The 16,887-nt window shown below is 39.2% G+C and overlaps 2 protein-coding genes across 3 annotated transcripts in view; both read left to right on the top strand.

Moving 5' to 3' along the window:
• The first annotated feature begins 232 nt into the window (after positions 1 to 232).
• Positions 233 to 9,707, top strand: LOC141903682 (leukocyte receptor cluster member 8 homolog). Its single transcript, XM_074791909.1, has 12 exons — positions 233 to 363; positions 1,297 to 1,612; positions 2,099 to 2,327; positions 2,460 to 2,742; positions 2,949 to 3,092; positions 3,197 to 3,388; positions 3,772 to 4,026; positions 4,752 to 5,007; positions 5,438 to 5,572; positions 5,652 to 5,850; positions 6,391 to 6,598; positions 7,614 to 9,707. The coding sequence occupies exons 1-12, from the start codon at positions 314 to 316 to the stop codon at positions 7,771 to 7,773; spliced, it is 2,427 nt and encodes an 808-aa protein (XP_074648010.1). The 5' UTR covers positions 233 to 313; the 3' UTR covers positions 7,774 to 9,707.
• A 1,124-nt stretch (positions 9,708 to 10,831) lies between these two features.
• Positions 10,832 to 16,887, top strand: part of LOC141904633 (cAMP-dependent protein kinase regulatory subunit-like) — an 80,527-nt gene continuing 74,471 nt past the window's right edge. Inside the window, exon 1 of one of the 2 annotated variants that reach the window (XM_074793256.1) lies at positions 10,832 to 11,006. In XM_074793256.1, the coding sequence (XP_074649357.1) occupies positions 10,839 to 11,006 (168 nt within the window). In that variant the 5' untranslated portion in view covers positions 10,832 to 10,838. Of the gene's footprint in view, positions 11,007 to 14,980; positions 15,895 to 16,887 lie in introns of those variants that run through there. The other variant, XM_074793255.1, reaches the window with a different exon arrangement.

Genomic DNA, 16,887 nt, shown 5'->3' on the forward strand with positions numbered 1-16,887 from the left:
TCCGTGTTGACGCGATGAGGAGAGAATCCCACAATGATAATAAAAATTCCGAAAATGAAACTTCGAGATAGTAGTTTATTCAACGTTTCGACTATATCCTAATAGTCATCTTCAGGAATAATGAGATACTACAGAAATTATGACAAATTATTACAACCGACCGGTGCTGCCACCATATCCTAGAACTATTTTTCCCGAGTACGCGTATATATATCGAATGTAGTTAGGTTTAGTCGCCATTGCTTCAGTTTTCATTGACGATTAAAAGAAATAATTTTTTGAAATTTCTATACAGAACATCTCGAAGTGAAGTATGTGGGCGCAACAGCAGCCAGCCCCTCCTGCAGCTGCAGCTGCACAATGGTACGTGATCATTAATCCGTATCTTTTTTTAACATAGATGATTAATGATAAAAATGTATGTTTTGCAATAATTGAATAGGCTATCGTCGTATCGAACGAAGTCGATGACGTTTCGCATTCGTACGATTCGAATATTCTCGAAAATCATCAAAGAAAATTGACTCCAGCTGCAATAATAAATCAGTTTTAGGGGAACTGATTCTATTTTTGATGATATGATATTTATTCAGCCTTAAGCCATCCACCATATGTCTACCGCCGATCCAAATCAGTTGCACTTGGAGTGTGTAGGATCTATTTCACATTTTGTTTCGGTCCTCCTTATTTATTACCGAAATGACGTAATTTACCGAGCTGACATGAAATATAACATCGATTTTAACTCTTGAAATCATATTATATCAGTAATTAATGCCTGCTGGAGTCATATTTTACATATTTTGTCGAATATTTTTTTAGAAAAATAACTTTTAACTTAACCGAGATGAGATCGTCGATCAATCAAATTCAATGAAATTTTATTGCTAACCGAGATGACGTATTTAAAGTCAAAATTTTTTTTACAAAATATCTGGAAAAATATGTAAAATATGACTCTAGAAGGTATTTATTACTGATATAACATGATTTCAAGTGTTAAAATCGATAAGGAATAAATAAATGTTATATTTCATTTCATCTCAGTAAATTACATCATCTCGGTAATAAGGATGACCCTTTTGTTTGGGCTAAACTCTGATCCATAGTCAGCCCTATACATTTGTAAACCTCATCATTTTGCTCGAAACAATTAAAGAATATGAAAATTTTAACCATAATTTGGTCTCCTATTCTGACACTTTGATAGCCTTTTCCTATAGTTTAAGAAGAGAATCCCGGTATGTACTTCCACTGCAGAATCATCATATCATGCAGATTAAACTTTTCTTTCAGGGCGCAACAGTTCAACAACGGTGGAAATATGCTGAACAATGCGGAAGGAAGCGTTTCGTCATCGGCGGACGGCGGAGACGCGTGGAAGAAAGCGCAGAAAGCCCTCGAGGCCGTGCAAAAACAAATGGGTAAAGTTTCGCAGGACGAAAAAAGCACGGCCGAGGCGAAACTATTTCAACAACAACAACAACGAATGATGGGTGGATACCCGGGCGGATTCCAACAACAGAGATATCCACCGGGTTATCCGGGATACCATCCTTATTCACCGAGAGGATATCCGATGTATCCCGGTCAATATCCACCCCCTAATAATGTAAGTCTACAAAACTGATGATTATGCTGAAATGAATACTTTTTCAAGGAAAGATTGTGGTCTTAGTTGGGAGCAGTGAAATATAGCCCGGTCTCGATTTGTTGGATCGGTTATGAAACACTATTTGGCCGTCTGTTGCTCAATTGTTTGAAGTTCACCTGCCGATAAATGTCGACAAAAACTAGTCTTTATGAATTTATGATTCGGACCTGGAAAAGTCGGGGAATTTTGTAAAGAAGTAAGAAGTTTGGGAAATTTTGGCCTATTGAGATAATCAAACAGTTTCCGTATATGTTTGAAGATTTTTTGCATTTAATTGATGGATACTTAGCAGAGGAAAGTCATCACCTGTGGTCACCCTGTTTAAGCGACCTTTGAGCAATTGAGCTGTATACGACTGGGCCCTGAAATTTGATGATATTACAGGCCTATTAGCTTTTCAGTGGCAGTTAAAATCTCATACAGGAATTTTTCGATTGATTTCAGGCGTGGGGATTTGGGATGCAGCAGCAGCAACAACAACAACAACAGCAAAAAAAACACCACGATCAGAATGCCGGGAAAAACAATGAGACAGTCCCGGTACCACAGGGTCCACCACCACCTCCCCCTCCCTTGCCACCAGAGGAAAAATCGACCGGGGGAGTGGCTGGTGCAGGGCAAATGCGCTTCGGATTCGGGAATCGTCCGCCACGATTTGGGCAGAGGTCTCCGGGTAAGCTGGTTTGAATTTGCGGACTGTGGGTGCTATTGCTGAAGAGAGAGATTATATGTATCGCGAAGAAAGCAATGTGAATTCCTTAAAAACTCTGATTGTAAATAGAACACTTTCTTCTTTTTTTTTCAGGAGGGCCAGGGTTCAGATTCAATAACCGCGGTGGGTTCGGGAACAGTCCACGAGGGGGAGGCTCGGGGGGTAGCGGGTATCAGAGTAGATGGAGTCAAATTCAACAACAAAGTCCCAAAAATAACAATAAATTTACGAATGATAACAATACTCGAGGACTGTTAGGCTCGACGGGGCATCAGACGGCACAGAATACTAACAATGAACAAACGCAAAAGAATTCAAATGCGACTAGTAGTAGTTCTAGTGGAGGGGTAGCCGGTGAATGGCCTCAAGATCTCAAGTAAGTGTAATCCTATCTGGGACTAGTCCATATATTTTGCAACTTGATAATTATATAGTGACGCTTATACTATAGCCAGGCTGTTCAAAGCATGAAAATACACAAGTCAATCCATTTCAATTCCTAAAAAAGAAAGTTGAAATAGTGGTTCGACGATTTTAGGGCACTGGTGGAAAAATTAATGCGTAAACGTTTGGCCTTTTCAGGGAGTTCGTGCAGCGCGCGTTTTCGATGGCGTCGAACGATTCCGAAAAAGACGACATCGAAAATTTCTTACGCGAAAAATTAACGCTAGCATTTAACAACGGTTCAGTTCATACTATTGACTGGGCGAATCACCCGATGCCATTGTAAGTTCATCAAACCGGCTTAATCAGGATCAGAGATTTTGATCTATATCATACTCCGGATAAATGCGTAAAACTGAATGCTTCTCTTCAATTTTAATTGACAGTAAAAGGAAAGCTCCGCCTTCGCAAGATTTAGGTAAGTCACCGCGTAAGAAGGCGGGACGTTGGGACTCGGGTGGATTCATCAGCGGGCGTAACGTTTTCACTCGATCGAGGTCAAGGTCGAGAGATCGCTCGAAGTCGAGGTCGCCGTTGAATCGTCGGAAAGATGATCGGCACAGACGTAGGAGAAGTAGGTAGGTTGACGAGTGATGAATCAAAGCAAAAATATCTGATGGTGAATTACTGTTGGATCACCTGGGATGAATAGGTTTCTTACGACTCAAAAATCTACAAAATATATGAGTTATTAGTATAACCTACTTAATGCAGTTCATTTTTGGATTGAAGAAGATATTTTTATTGAATCTGGTTTTTTAAGAGAAATCCAGCTTGAAAATTGTATTCTATTTAAGCCTACATGATTTATATGTTAATGTATAAGTACGCTCTTACTAAATTCTGGATAAGATTAAAATATATTTTAAGATTTGCTTTAAGAACCAACGAAACATATTCAAATGGATGAGGAATGATTTCTTCATTTGAAATTCACGCAATTTTGATGATATCTTTTCAGCGGAACGAGTTCATCTTACAGCGACGACGAGGACCGGGAAGCAACGCCTTCAAAGTTTGACCATGACAGGGTTCGAGGTCGGGGTAGGGGTAATCGTGGCGGCCGGGGACGAGGAGGAGGTCGGGGTGGTAAGGGTCGGGGCGGTCGGGGTCAGAGTTATAACGATATCGACAACGACGCCGACTTCGACGGCGAGAAGGATAAATTCACTCCGAATAAAAAAATGCAGAAAAACAAGAAAAAGAATCAAAACGAGTAAGTATTAGTGTGAGCGATTGAAGATTTTGTTGTATATGTTGAATGAGTGTTACAGACAGAATTGTTGAACCTACTAATTATCTTGCCCTGGGATCGTTCCCAAAACCATGTTTCTCATTCCTCATGATGCATGATGCATGGAAAGACTAGGGAACACGTTTCCGTCTCATGTTTCCGTGTTTCCCTGCGTCATGGCATTGGGCTTAACCGCCGTGCTTAATGTTCTTAATACTATTTAGTGAAAATTAATCGCCGTAGGTGTGTGTCAATTAAGAGAAATTTTCGGAGAAAAAAGTACCGGTAATGAAGCTTGGTTCTTGGGCTTCCGTTGCGAGACCCTTGTTTTCATACTGTCTGTCAGCCTATGAGTCTGTCTTTCAGCAACTAAGTTTCGTTAATAATGTGTCGATCGAGGGGTCTAGTTGTGCAAAGAATGGGCCCAGTGCATCACCCAGCAGGTGAACTAGCACTGAAAACTGTTTTTCAGTGACAGTGGCCTGAATATGGTCTCAGGTTGGCTTGACAAAATTTAGCTATTGGCCCTAGATACAACTTTCAAAATACCGGTACATGGGAACTAACGCATGTGAATTTCATTGCCTCAGCTCATGCATACATTAGTTATGATAGGTTCGAGTGCGAGCCTGGCTTTTCTCTAAATCACCAATGATTTAGGAATTGATCTGTAAAATGGTATTTTCTTAATAATTGTTTCGTTTCAGAAATAAATTCACAGTCGATTATTCGGAGCATATAAAACAGCAGTTGTTGAAAAAACGAGCCGCGCGATTCGTCGATCATCTCCACGACGACGACGAACCGGACGACAAGCCCGTCGTCAAGCGCAAACAGCGGTTGTCGTTGGGGGCCAATCGAAACGCGATGAGAAGCGGCGGCGACGATGAGTTGGATTGGGAACGGATTCACATCGTCGGAACGTGTACGTCGTTAACGAAAAAATACCTCAGGCTCACCACCGTAAGTGAATCGACTTAACAGATTTTAATTCGAAGCTTGTCTTATAAGAGAGCTCTGCCAGTCCCGTAGACGCATCCTCCCCTCGACATGGATTCTAACCTGATGGCGTCGCTAGACTCAGCCACGGCATGGAACCCTGCCACACTAGACCGCACGGAAACTTGTGGCTCCAATCAGATAGCTTTTTGTTTAATCGCTCTTGCAAATTTCATGGATAAACTATAAATGTAAAAAACTTGGGCTAAATTAAAGCAGGATATTTGACGGGCTAATAATGACATCATCTAAGACAGTGTCGCTTTTTTGCCTTACAAAATAGTTAAAAAATACTTTGAGCCTTCCTACGGTGAACCCTATAGTGCCGTTAATGGAATTGATGCTTATAGTTCTTTTTCACCCTCACTGATATTCGATTGTTTATTTACTACAGGCTCCGGACGCATCTACGGTTCGGCCCGTTCATATTCTACGTCAATCTTTAAACATGGTGAAAGAACATTGGAAACAAAATCAGGACTATTTCTACGCGTGTGAACAGCTTAAATCTATCAGACAAGATCTAACGGTAAGTTAAAGAGATCACATTTTCGAGTAGAGTCGAAGCGAGAATTTTTTTTGCAAGTTTTTCATTTCGGTTATTTCAGGTTCAGTGTATAAGAAATGATTTCACGGTGATAGTTTACGAGACTCACGCTCGCGTCGCCATGGAGAAAGGCGACCACGAAGAGTACAATCAATGTCAGACGCAGTTAAAAGCGTTATACAGCGAGGGCCTCAGTGGAAATCGAACGGAATTTACAGCCTATAGAATATTATATTACATCTTCACCAAGAACAGTTTAGGTATCCTTTTGAAAAAAAGAGAGGCACAATTATTAAGAGATTTTGCCTTCCTATTTGATTTTTGCAACAATTCCATTAACTGATGATTTCAATGTTTATGACCCTATACTCGTATAAAAGTTGAATTTCTAGACTTGAAAATGAGTACTTTTTTCGGGGTTGACTTTTACAAGAGAAAACTTTACTATCATGTTTATGCAGTATAAGGGTTGCTACTTTCCTGGAAATTGGGGAAAAGTCAGGGAATTTAATTTTCTTCAAAAAAAGTTTGGGAATTTTTTTAAATAAGCTAAAAATCAGGGAAGATTGATGAGATAATTGGATTGTTTGTATATACAGTAATTCCGTCAACCGGGTATATCTTTCATATTTGACTGCGTTAATTGATTGGGATCTTAGCAGATCAAGTCAGAGAAAACAACGAACGTGACAGGGAATAGTCAGGGATAAAGCTAATCAAATAAAATTGGCCACTCTGGGTATGTTTTTTCGATTGACCGAGCCATGAATGTTATTCGTCGTTAACTCAATGTACTATAGATATGATCACGGTGTTACGATCATTATCGGAGAGCGATCACGAGGATATCTGTATCGCTCACGCCCTCGCCTTGCGTTCGGCGTGGCAGCTCAGTAATTATCATAAGTTTTTCAAACTCTACACGATAGCGCCCAAAATGTCCGGTTTCCTCGTCGATTGGTTCGTCGACCGAGAACGAATTCTAGCCCTGAAACTCATCGTCAAATCGTATGTATTTCCCGCGTATTTCTTTTCTGTCTTTATCGTTTCATTTATTCATTTATTCCTCGCTTACCAGGGCCGTCTCTTCGTCGCTTGGATCGATCGGTGGTGGCAGCCCTGGTATCAGCGAACGAATGCATGCATGTTAGCGTGAATGTAGGTTTATTGAATTTCGCCCCTCCCTAAATATGCCATTTACAGAATTCCAGATAAATGGATGTATTGATTTCCTTGTATTCATCTCCGGAGGGGAGTTGTGTTCTACTATTATTGGGTCATTGATTAGCATTTCTTTGAAGTACATGTACTATGATGAGATAAAAGCTATTCGGCTGATACTTTCATTTATTATCTGTATCCAAGGTACTGGTAGTGCATTTAAATAGAATACATAGAATGAAGCTTCATTTTGTTCTTACTGTGTCCTTCCTTGCATCGTTTTGTTCTGATTCCCGTAAAGAAATGGTTGGCATGGAAGTTTAGGTTGACATTGTTGTTGAAGTCTTTTTGTCACCGACAACAAAGTATTTACCATATTGGGTGCTACATTAATTTGAATTAATTGTTGGGTGATAAGTGGGTATTCTGTGCTCTGCTGTTTGAAAGTGTGTGTGTGTGGGGTGTGGGGGTGGGGGTGTGTGTGGGGGTGGGGGTGTGTCTGTATCGTCAATTGAGATATTGAATTAAAAAATTGTTTCTTTCAGCCACAAATATCAAATTTCAAATCTTATTCGACTAAAATAACTCAAATAATTCGAATTAGAAATAGCAAAAATTCATCTTCGCTTAACCAATACATTTTTTTTCTTCAAATAATTCCGAAAAATTTGCGCTCTGTAATCCGAAATGCTTTGTATTGACGCTTGCTAAAATTGAAAATCGTTTATTTAAGAATTTCTAGCCGCGGTAAGTATCTGGGTGGTTTTCATCTGAAGATGGATTGCCGGTGTATATTTATGTGTGTATGTATATATTTGTGTTAAGGTGTATTAATACGATATTGTTTTATCTGATATTCAAGGTTTCGACCAACGGTACCGGTCAGTTACGTCTGTAAAGAGCTTGCATTTGAGTCGACGGAATTGTGCATAAAATTCCTCAAGGAAAAAGGTTCGCTGTTGACGCCCGACGGTCTGAAAGTCGATTGCAAGCTCAGCGTCTCCGGGGTGATGGCCTCGTAAAAAAAATCGGCTCGGCGACTGCCGCGATAACGACCGCTCACTCGTGAGTCGTTGTTATGCCGAGATGGTCGAACGTATCGCCCTGCCACCAAACGTCTCGTACCACTCCTCTATCCATAATGATGGTCATCCATGTGTATGATAAACGTCATTCATTGCCGCGTCAATTGGCCGGGTTTTTGAATGAGTAGTTCTTCTGGCTATGATTGAACTAATATATTGTCACCTGTTTTAATAATTCGTTATCACTTCGGCATCGGTCAATATCTCCGCCTTCTGTTTGATGTTGTTCTTTATTATCATGTGTGAAGATTTCAGAAAAAGAAATTACGACCGTATCGTGCGCCTATTACGTTTCATTGTGCGAGTAACGCTGATGATATTGTGCCTAAACTGAATCTGCAGAATGTTTCTGATACGGCTAGCGATTACTGGATGTTGTGATGACTTAGACTTTGTGATGAAACATTGTACCGGACTTACAATGCTCCTAATACAATAGTGTTGATAACTTTTGATATTGTGCTACAATACATCATTCTGGATTGCGTGATAATGACATCGGATTAGATTTAAGTGTATTACTGAGTTGTGTCTAATGGTGACTAGGAACTTGCTACGTCATTGGATACAAACTGTTGCTGATGAATATTGGATTTTGTGATTTAGTGGGAACTGATAATAGATGAATTGGGATGAAATAGATGAATAGATGAAATTTCCTGTTAATGTTGATATTTATATATTACGAGAAATGTATTATCGATTGTAATGATTGAAACTGGCTGTCGTGATACCAGATGTACGGTTTGAATATTCCGTTTCATTTCGAAAAACATAAGCATCATCGGATTTCGTGTTGATCAGCTACGACACCAGTTTCAATCAGTAAATTATTAGCTATGGATGTTTGTTAGATGTGAATATTTGGTCAGGGGTGGGTCGTCGGTTCTTTTTTACCGACGAATCATGGACTTTGTGAATTGTTGCGCGAATGGAAAATCGGACTTCGAATTGTTGCAAATTGTTGCGCTGAATTACTGCTGGACATTTTATTGGGGATTATATATTAGTTTTCGATGAACTTGAAGACTCATAAGTCGATGTGTAATATTATTGACGGATACACCGCTGTGGATCGGCAAATAACTTTTTCTGCGCGTGTTCTCTACAAGTTCGATTATGTTCATTTAACTTTACGCATGTATGGATTGAGACTGTGATATGTGAAACGTTTGATTCGTTTGATTTCTTCAGTTGCAGAGAAAAATCGTCTTATCGTTTTCGTCGATGATGATGATGATGATGATGATGATGATGATGATGATGATGATGATGATGATGATGATATACGTAGTGTAGTTGTGTGTGACGGCGTGAATGTGTTCACTCACCTGCCAGTGTAAGCTTTCACATGTGTGCGTGTGTACCACTCGGTGAATTTCCAGGAGCCCGGTCGACTTCCTCGCCTTGGTAAAACAGAAAGTTCCGAGTCGGCCTCTACAGTCGAAAGCCAGCTCATCCCAGCCATTGATAGATGTAGTTATTTATGTCTTTCGCCATCGGAAATTGATGATGTTAATGAAAATTTTTCTTCCAGTTTTTGATTACCGATATATATATTTTTTCGAAATTTTTCTTTCGTAGTGGATGAATTTCTCTTTTTTTCAGGAAACAGTTTTTCGAAAAACAAAAAAAAAAACAATCATTGTCGGCCATTGAATGGTTGCGTATCTTTATTACCGGTATTTCACATGTACGTGCATTATTTGCTTTCACACACATTTTTGGATGATGATTTAAGTCTTTATAGAATTTGTTGTAAAATCCAAAAGCAGGTTCTGAACCAAGGTAATATTATCTATAAAATGTAAATTGCCCATGTATTTTGACCATTGTTTTCCTTATTTGACTAGTTAGAAAACGTGTATATATAAACAAATAAATATTATAATAGTCTCAGTATTTATCGATCTTTTAGTTTATTGTTTATCGGCTTGAAGATAATCCAGCATTGGAAATTTGACAGACTCTAATTTTTTACTTCGGACATGTGGGATCGAGGATTATGTTTAACAGATGACTGAATTTAAGGTGCGTGAACTCCTGGCATGGAAGTTTAGGTTGAAATTGTTGTTGAAGTCTTTTTATCCCTGACAACAAAGTATTTACCATATTGGGTACCTGGTAGAAATTAGTTGCTATGACTCTAATTTTGATTATTGAGACTACAATACAATAGGCTTTATTTACATAGTAAATGTTATGTGCAATACAATATACGGATTATAGGCTTATGCAGGTCCAAAGCACAGCTGAATCGGCCTGCATGACGTTTGTACCTTACAAAAGGGAAAATACAGAAAAGTAGTGTGGGTAGCACTTGGAAGTTACAGATTATTGAGTTATTGAATTTAACAAAAAGAGGAAATTGAGATCAAGCACCCCCTATTCAGATAGCAGTTTTAACAAATTGTGGAGCACTGACTAGGTAATTACATTCATGAACTGAAGATGGTAAGTTAGATTTCTAAAGTTAGACAATTATGAAATTGATGTAATTTGTTGATTGGTAGGCTTCCCCATACGGCCGTAGTATTACGATAACCACGCCTAACGTGGTGAACTGATAATAAGATAAAAACCCACAATGTACAAATTAAGAGAATTCTAAAATCGAGAATTTATTTATTGAAACAATCTAAAATATAAGAACACGACGTTTCGATTTCACCCTAGAGATCATCGTCAGGTGTCTTCGAAACGTGTGTTCTTATATCTTAGATTGTTTCAATAAATAAATTCTCGATTTTACAATTCTCTTAATTTGTACATTGTGGGTTTTTATCTTATTCTCCATACGTTTTGGGGCTGTTAGATAAGTTGGTAGATATGTAAGCAGTAGCTGTGACCGAATAGCTATGGTCGCGGTGGACATTTTTGATAATTAATTGTCAAACTGTGCCCTGGCAGGTGAGGCAATAAAAATCGCTTACAGTGGCAAGCGAGTAGCGCATTGATTAATGGAGAGAAAGTAGTGCGACCGGAAAACTGCGAGCATCAAGATGGCGGCTACTAACACTGATGATGAACATAGTCTGAAAGAAGTCGAATCTTACGTCAAGAAACACGACATTCAACAAATTCTGAAAGAATGTATCGTGCAGTTATGCGTCAGTCGGCCCGACCAGCCGCTGAAATTTCTACGGGAATACTTCGAACGACTCGAAAAGGTAAACAAATTTACGATATCTCTGGTTGTCAAGTCTTGAAAAGAAATTCAATGAATTTATTGTTGAAGTTTTGTTGATGTTATCATGTTCGACTAAAAAACCGTTAAAAGTATTCTCAAATCTAGCTACCTCTTTAACTTGAAATGGCAATGAAATGAACTATGGACTTTAAAGGTTAATGGTGTATTAATTTGCATGATGACATGACTTAATTAACTGTTGATTGACTTACTGACTCAAACAAATCAAGATAGATAGGTCTGTTTTAATTTATCACTGGACTTTAATTAGTTAGCATGACTACTAATGTAATGACATAAAAACAAAAAGGCTTCTGTTGATCAGCGAATATGACTAAGGTCTTTATAAGTGGTACATTAGAAAATTTAATGTAGGCCTATAGTTGTGTATCTCAAAAACATGACCTAGAACTTGGACAATTTTTTCCTGCCAAGATCTGATTTGACCTATCAGCATGACCAAATCAGTGACACGACAGCCATGTACAATATATTTTGTTATTTTAAAATAATCTACTGAAATGTGTAAACTCCTACTTCAAACGAAATCAGTTTGGTAGTCTAATCAGGCGTGTAAGACTAGTCCCAGGCATTTAGCCTAGATAACTGTATGTAGGACAGTCCAGAGACCCACAAAAGTGAAATGTCACACACATTTTGTGTTGATATAGTAACTATGAGATGCCACCAATTTTGTTATTAGGGTAATTAACACTAGAAAAGGTCATTAGATATTTTTAAAATAGGGCCTATTTGGTCTCTAGGTAGAGTTCGAAAAGTTGTATCTCCTGATTGTGATATAGAGTTAGTTTGCGATCTTTTTAACCCATAGTCGATTTTTATTTAATCTTGGTATCTATTCTCCACCCCTGAGTATGGCTATTTTGCTACCAGAAAAGTTATTTTGAAAGATTTGATATATTCGATCAAACAATGATTTCAACTGCTGTTGATAGAAGAATGCGGGCTATGCGTAAATCTTCAACTGCACTGGTAAGCAGTAAATTAACGTGGTAATTCTCACGATAAGCTGGTGATATGTTCGACACATTCAGCTGGAAAAGCATTTTGTATGCTGCCGTGCTGTGCGAGCCAGAAGAAGCAATCTTACTTGCACCCCGAAGCATATTTTTATTGTATCGACACTTTTTCAGAAAAGCCCTCGGGAAATTTTCGCGAAATTTGCTATGAACCTAGTAAAAATCAGAAATTGTATGAATAGGAAAAAAATTAGCCGCTGGAATAACGAAGTCAAGGTATCTGTGCCTAAAATGCTACAGTGCTTGTACTTCAGAATTTTATGAATGAGCTATGCGTCTATGCGTACACGGTGGGGCTGGTCTAAAATCTATATTCGCATAGTTTTTCTAGTACCATCTGTCACTTCTATCTGCATTTTTCACGCAGTATATATGAGTATTTCTATCGATTTATATGACTGTATATGACAGTGGAAAAAAATAGCTCTTTAATACTGTGGCAAATTTGTCCTCTATGCTTAATTGCTGATTAGAATAAGTCAAAGCTATTTTTAGAAGTGCTATTTGGTCCTGGGGGGATTTTGTTCACCGTCCAGGGGGTCATTTGTTGTCTGTTTATCGCTAACCAGGAGGTAGAACGTCACTTAGGCAGCTATATATATATATATATATATATATATATATATATATATATATATATATATATATATATATATATATATATATGTGTGGTGTGATGTTTGAAATTAAAGCCCCTTACAGTCTTACAAATGAAAGAATCAGTTACCTAGACAATATCTACCGGTATTTACTTAACGATGGCTTCTTTGAATGTAGGCAGGCCTATATCAGTTTCAATTGTAGCTAAGAAATGAATATGTTTTATATAGGCCTCCTATAGCCTGGCGTCAACTGCTTCGATTTTCGACATGAAACACAATAAATTGGTTCCTGCAGCTATATGCTAATGACTTTTAAAAAGTCAAAGGATGCTGCTTCTTGGAAAGAAAAATCGAACTCGCTTCAGAGCTCTCTCTCCTCTCCACCCTCTCTCTCTTTCTCTCGTCTCATTCTTTCTCTCACTCTCGCGTTATACAACCTGGTGTAAGCCTTCAACTGGTATTCCGGGATATTATTTGTATGTAAGGAATACGGCGTCTCTGCTAAAAAGAAAGTTACTTTAACCCTTTCAAACTTATACCAGAACTGCCTTAGATGTGCTGCCTATGTATGAATTGATTACAATATATCCCCTCTCGCTGCGGACTCTGAGACGTGTGAATAATAACTAGAAAACTAACTTATAGACGCCTTGATAAAAAATACGTGTATCGCTTAATATTGCCGATAATAAATGATGTTATATGAATTACGTTGATGACAGAGTGCAAACATGGACTCAATCAGAACCGCTCAAATAATGCATAGTAGGAATCAACGTTATCGTAACAGTTTTTATGGCGTCTAAAAAAAATTCATCGCAAAAGTTAGATCCTTTCCCTAGATGACAAGTTTCAGTGGAAGTTTGAATATTTTTCATAATATACATTGCTGAGTAAGGCAATATTTCCATAGGCCTATAACACTTCGCGTAGTATCGTCTGGATGGAAAACATATTTCGAGAGCTTATGTGTCAACAGTTTCTTAGAATGAGTCGGTGAGAATTTGTTGTAAGCGTTCGTCTTTATTGCTGAAATCTCGACGCGACATTTAGATTCCAAGTGTTGCAGTCGACGAATGACATCATGGACTTTTCAGTTATCGGATTTGACATTAACGAGAATTTGAACGCAAAACTTGCGTTGAATTTCATTTAATATTGAAGAAGCCATGAAGTGTGTGTGTGTGTGGACTCGGATGCTTTTTACAAAGACGAGAAGCCTCACAGAGCCGTGTGGCATTCTGTGAAACGTGATTAAAGCCACTGATTTCAAATACATTTTCGACAACCTGTGTTTCAGTATTCCCCGTAACAATAGATAGAACTGTGTTAAGTGTTTTCAGTTCAGGTATAGTTTTCAAAACGGTATGAAATCTGGTCACCTCTTACCTAGCTCGAGAAGGTACTTGACAGAAATTTGTGAATTTTTTGTAAGCCACCCTGTAGTTTTTTTCAGGCAAAGTTTCTGAATGAATCATTTCATAAATGATAGGGTTTATAGCGAATCTGACAATGGCCTGAAAAGTAGTTTTTTTGTGTGGAAAATTTCGTGTAGGTCCTGGTAAGTGCTTACTTTTCAGATATGATCCTGAAAATGTGGAAAAGTGATCAATATTTGGAGACTATGCCATCACAAGAAATTTCTACTTTTTGATTCTAAAAAATACTGGCATCGTCTATGGATTCCGGGGAGAGTGCTATCTTTTAACTTATGAATTATGTTCAAAAGTACTGACTAATGATTGTTTTACCATCAACGAAGGCCATAGGCCTTATACTTTTTGATTCTGAAAAATACTGGCATCGTCCATGGATTACGGGGAGAGTGCTATCTTTTTACTTTTGAATTATGTTCAAAAGTACTGACTAATGATTGTTTTACCATCAAAGAAGGCCATAAGCCTTATACCTGTATGCAGACAGGGCTCTTAGTGTTGATATCTAATGTTCTTTGTGAAAAAAAATTCTCTTAGAATTGTTCTTTATCAAGTTCTTGCTTCAGGCTGACTGCCACTAACCATGCATTATGATTCATTGTTGATGAGTTTTGCAGGAAATATCTAGGCTATTCAGTAAGTGTACTGATTTAAATTGACGCTCTCTTGGTTGAAATAGCTGGATGTTTAGTTCACTGTGTATTGCAAAGATGGCAGCACCGTTTGTGGTAATCGACGAAGTTGCCGATTGTTTTTCGTGTAATTGGAGCGGAGCGTTTAACTCTGGCTGCCGATTTATTCAGGTCATCTTTTATTCATCTCTATATACAATCATCGTCAGCAGTGCTGGAAAGTGATAATTTGAATCCGGCGATTATGACGCAAGTGTAGGAAACAGTTGAAAGCGTTGAACTGTCGGTGTGGTATTCATTCACACTTCTAAAGACGCTCCGAGCGTGAACAAGTTGTCGTTATTCGTATATAGCCAAGTAGTAGTAACCGCTAGGCGAGTAGGACCGGATAGAAGATAGATATTAGAAATCATATCCGCAGTTCGATAAGGGATTATCAGCGCCGTCACGTCGCATCGCTCTCAGGTCAACACACGCGTTTAGTAGAGTAGAACACGCCCGTGATCTATTGCGCCTGTATTATCGACGCGTAAGTAAGCTCTACTCGCACTCTGCGTACGTACCGTGTGCGAAGTGCGTATCGGCTACGAAAAAATTGATTAAAAACCTCGCCGTCTTTATTCTCCTCGAGAGTGAGTGTTGCTTACACTGCTGCAGCTCGAACGTGGCCGTCGTCGTTGTTCGTGACGCTGGAGTAAAAGTAACTAGTGCGCATACACACATCTTGGCTAATATCTCCTCCTCTATCGCTGTATCGGTAGTGGTGGTGGTGGTCGTGTCGGCATCGCGGACATCGCTGGCATAAACTAGGCTCTTGTCTTGGTTTGTTGATTGTTGATTCCGTATATTGTAACTACGCACGCGCGCGGGGTTTACCACCATCGGATCTATTCCAACGCAACGACTGAGAGAGAGAGCTTCAGGGCGTTGAGGATTATTCGTTATCGTTTCGACCAGATCTAGCGAACAATGGGAAATAAATTGCAAATTCCGGTCGTTTTTCGACGCACCAGTAAAAACGACGGCGCTGCCGCGACTGCTGCTAATACGACAGGTGTCGAAGAGGAAGACGACAAGGAGAATAAAGATGGGAATACCAGCGGCGTCGCGACCTTGACTATTCCTGCCATATCAACCGGTACTGCTGATGAACAAAAGGTATCTTAAGTTTGTTAGTAAGAAGAGGGTACACTCTATACTCGGTGAAATAAGTCGGGGGAAATGATTGAATGAGATAGTAAATTGCCAATGTTTGAAAGTTAAGGACCCAGTTCTACAGTTGTGAGTTAAGATTTGACTCTGGGTTAACTCATTGAAAATGAACTGGTTTTAACTCAGAGTTAAGTTTAACTCAAAAATGTGTAACTGGGTCAAGGAGACTAATAGTAACGATGCTGGGGTCCTGCTTAACTGCCTTCTACCCGTTTAAAAACTTCCCATATTGGCGTAGCGAATAACGGCTAACGCAAGCTTACTAAAGCCGCCGACTCCACCGTAGGAATGCCAACTGGTTCTGTTAGCGTGGCGGGGTTCTCGCGAATTCGGCGGCGCGTAATTAACGGCACAGGCCTGAATATCATTCGAACACTGCCTTTGACGTGGTATTAAGTGCGGTCTGAACAGTTCAGTCGAGAGTTCATGATCTAATTAATGGCCCCCGGTATTTACGGTTGATTGGTGACGCGCCTTTCCAGACTATCGTCTCGGTCGACGAGATCCCGGCTAATTCTTCAATCTAATAGATGTGATGTTGTTAATACAGTATGATGGGTCTATTGATATTCCGGCTGCAGTAAGAGACCAACGGCCTGTTTGTTATATGTGTTGTATATGCAGGAATTCCCATGTATTCACTGTGTGTGTATATACACGTAAACCCATTATGGTTTTATATCGGCACCAGTCAGCGATGTGATAACTAATTTATAGTCGACTGCTGTATATTCCTTCGACGATTCTCTTCGATTGTGCTCAGATGGAATGTTAATGCCGTTTATGCGATGATGGTCACATAGTGGCCGTCAAGTGTCTGGGTCCTTAATAAAATTCCGCGGTGGCTAGGTCCATAGCGCACACATCGACAGCAACTGAGATGTGTTATCTAGCAAATATTCTCAAAGGCATCTCGAGTCACGAGTCACATGACAAATT

This window comes from Tubulanus polymorphus, chromosome 4, assembly GCF_964204645.1.
Source record: "Tubulanus polymorphus chromosome 4, tnTubPoly1.2, whole genome shotgun sequence".
Classification (NCBI taxonomy): Eukaryota; Metazoa; Nemertea; class Palaeonemertea; order Tubulaniformes; family Tubulanidae; genus Tubulanus; species Tubulanus polymorphus.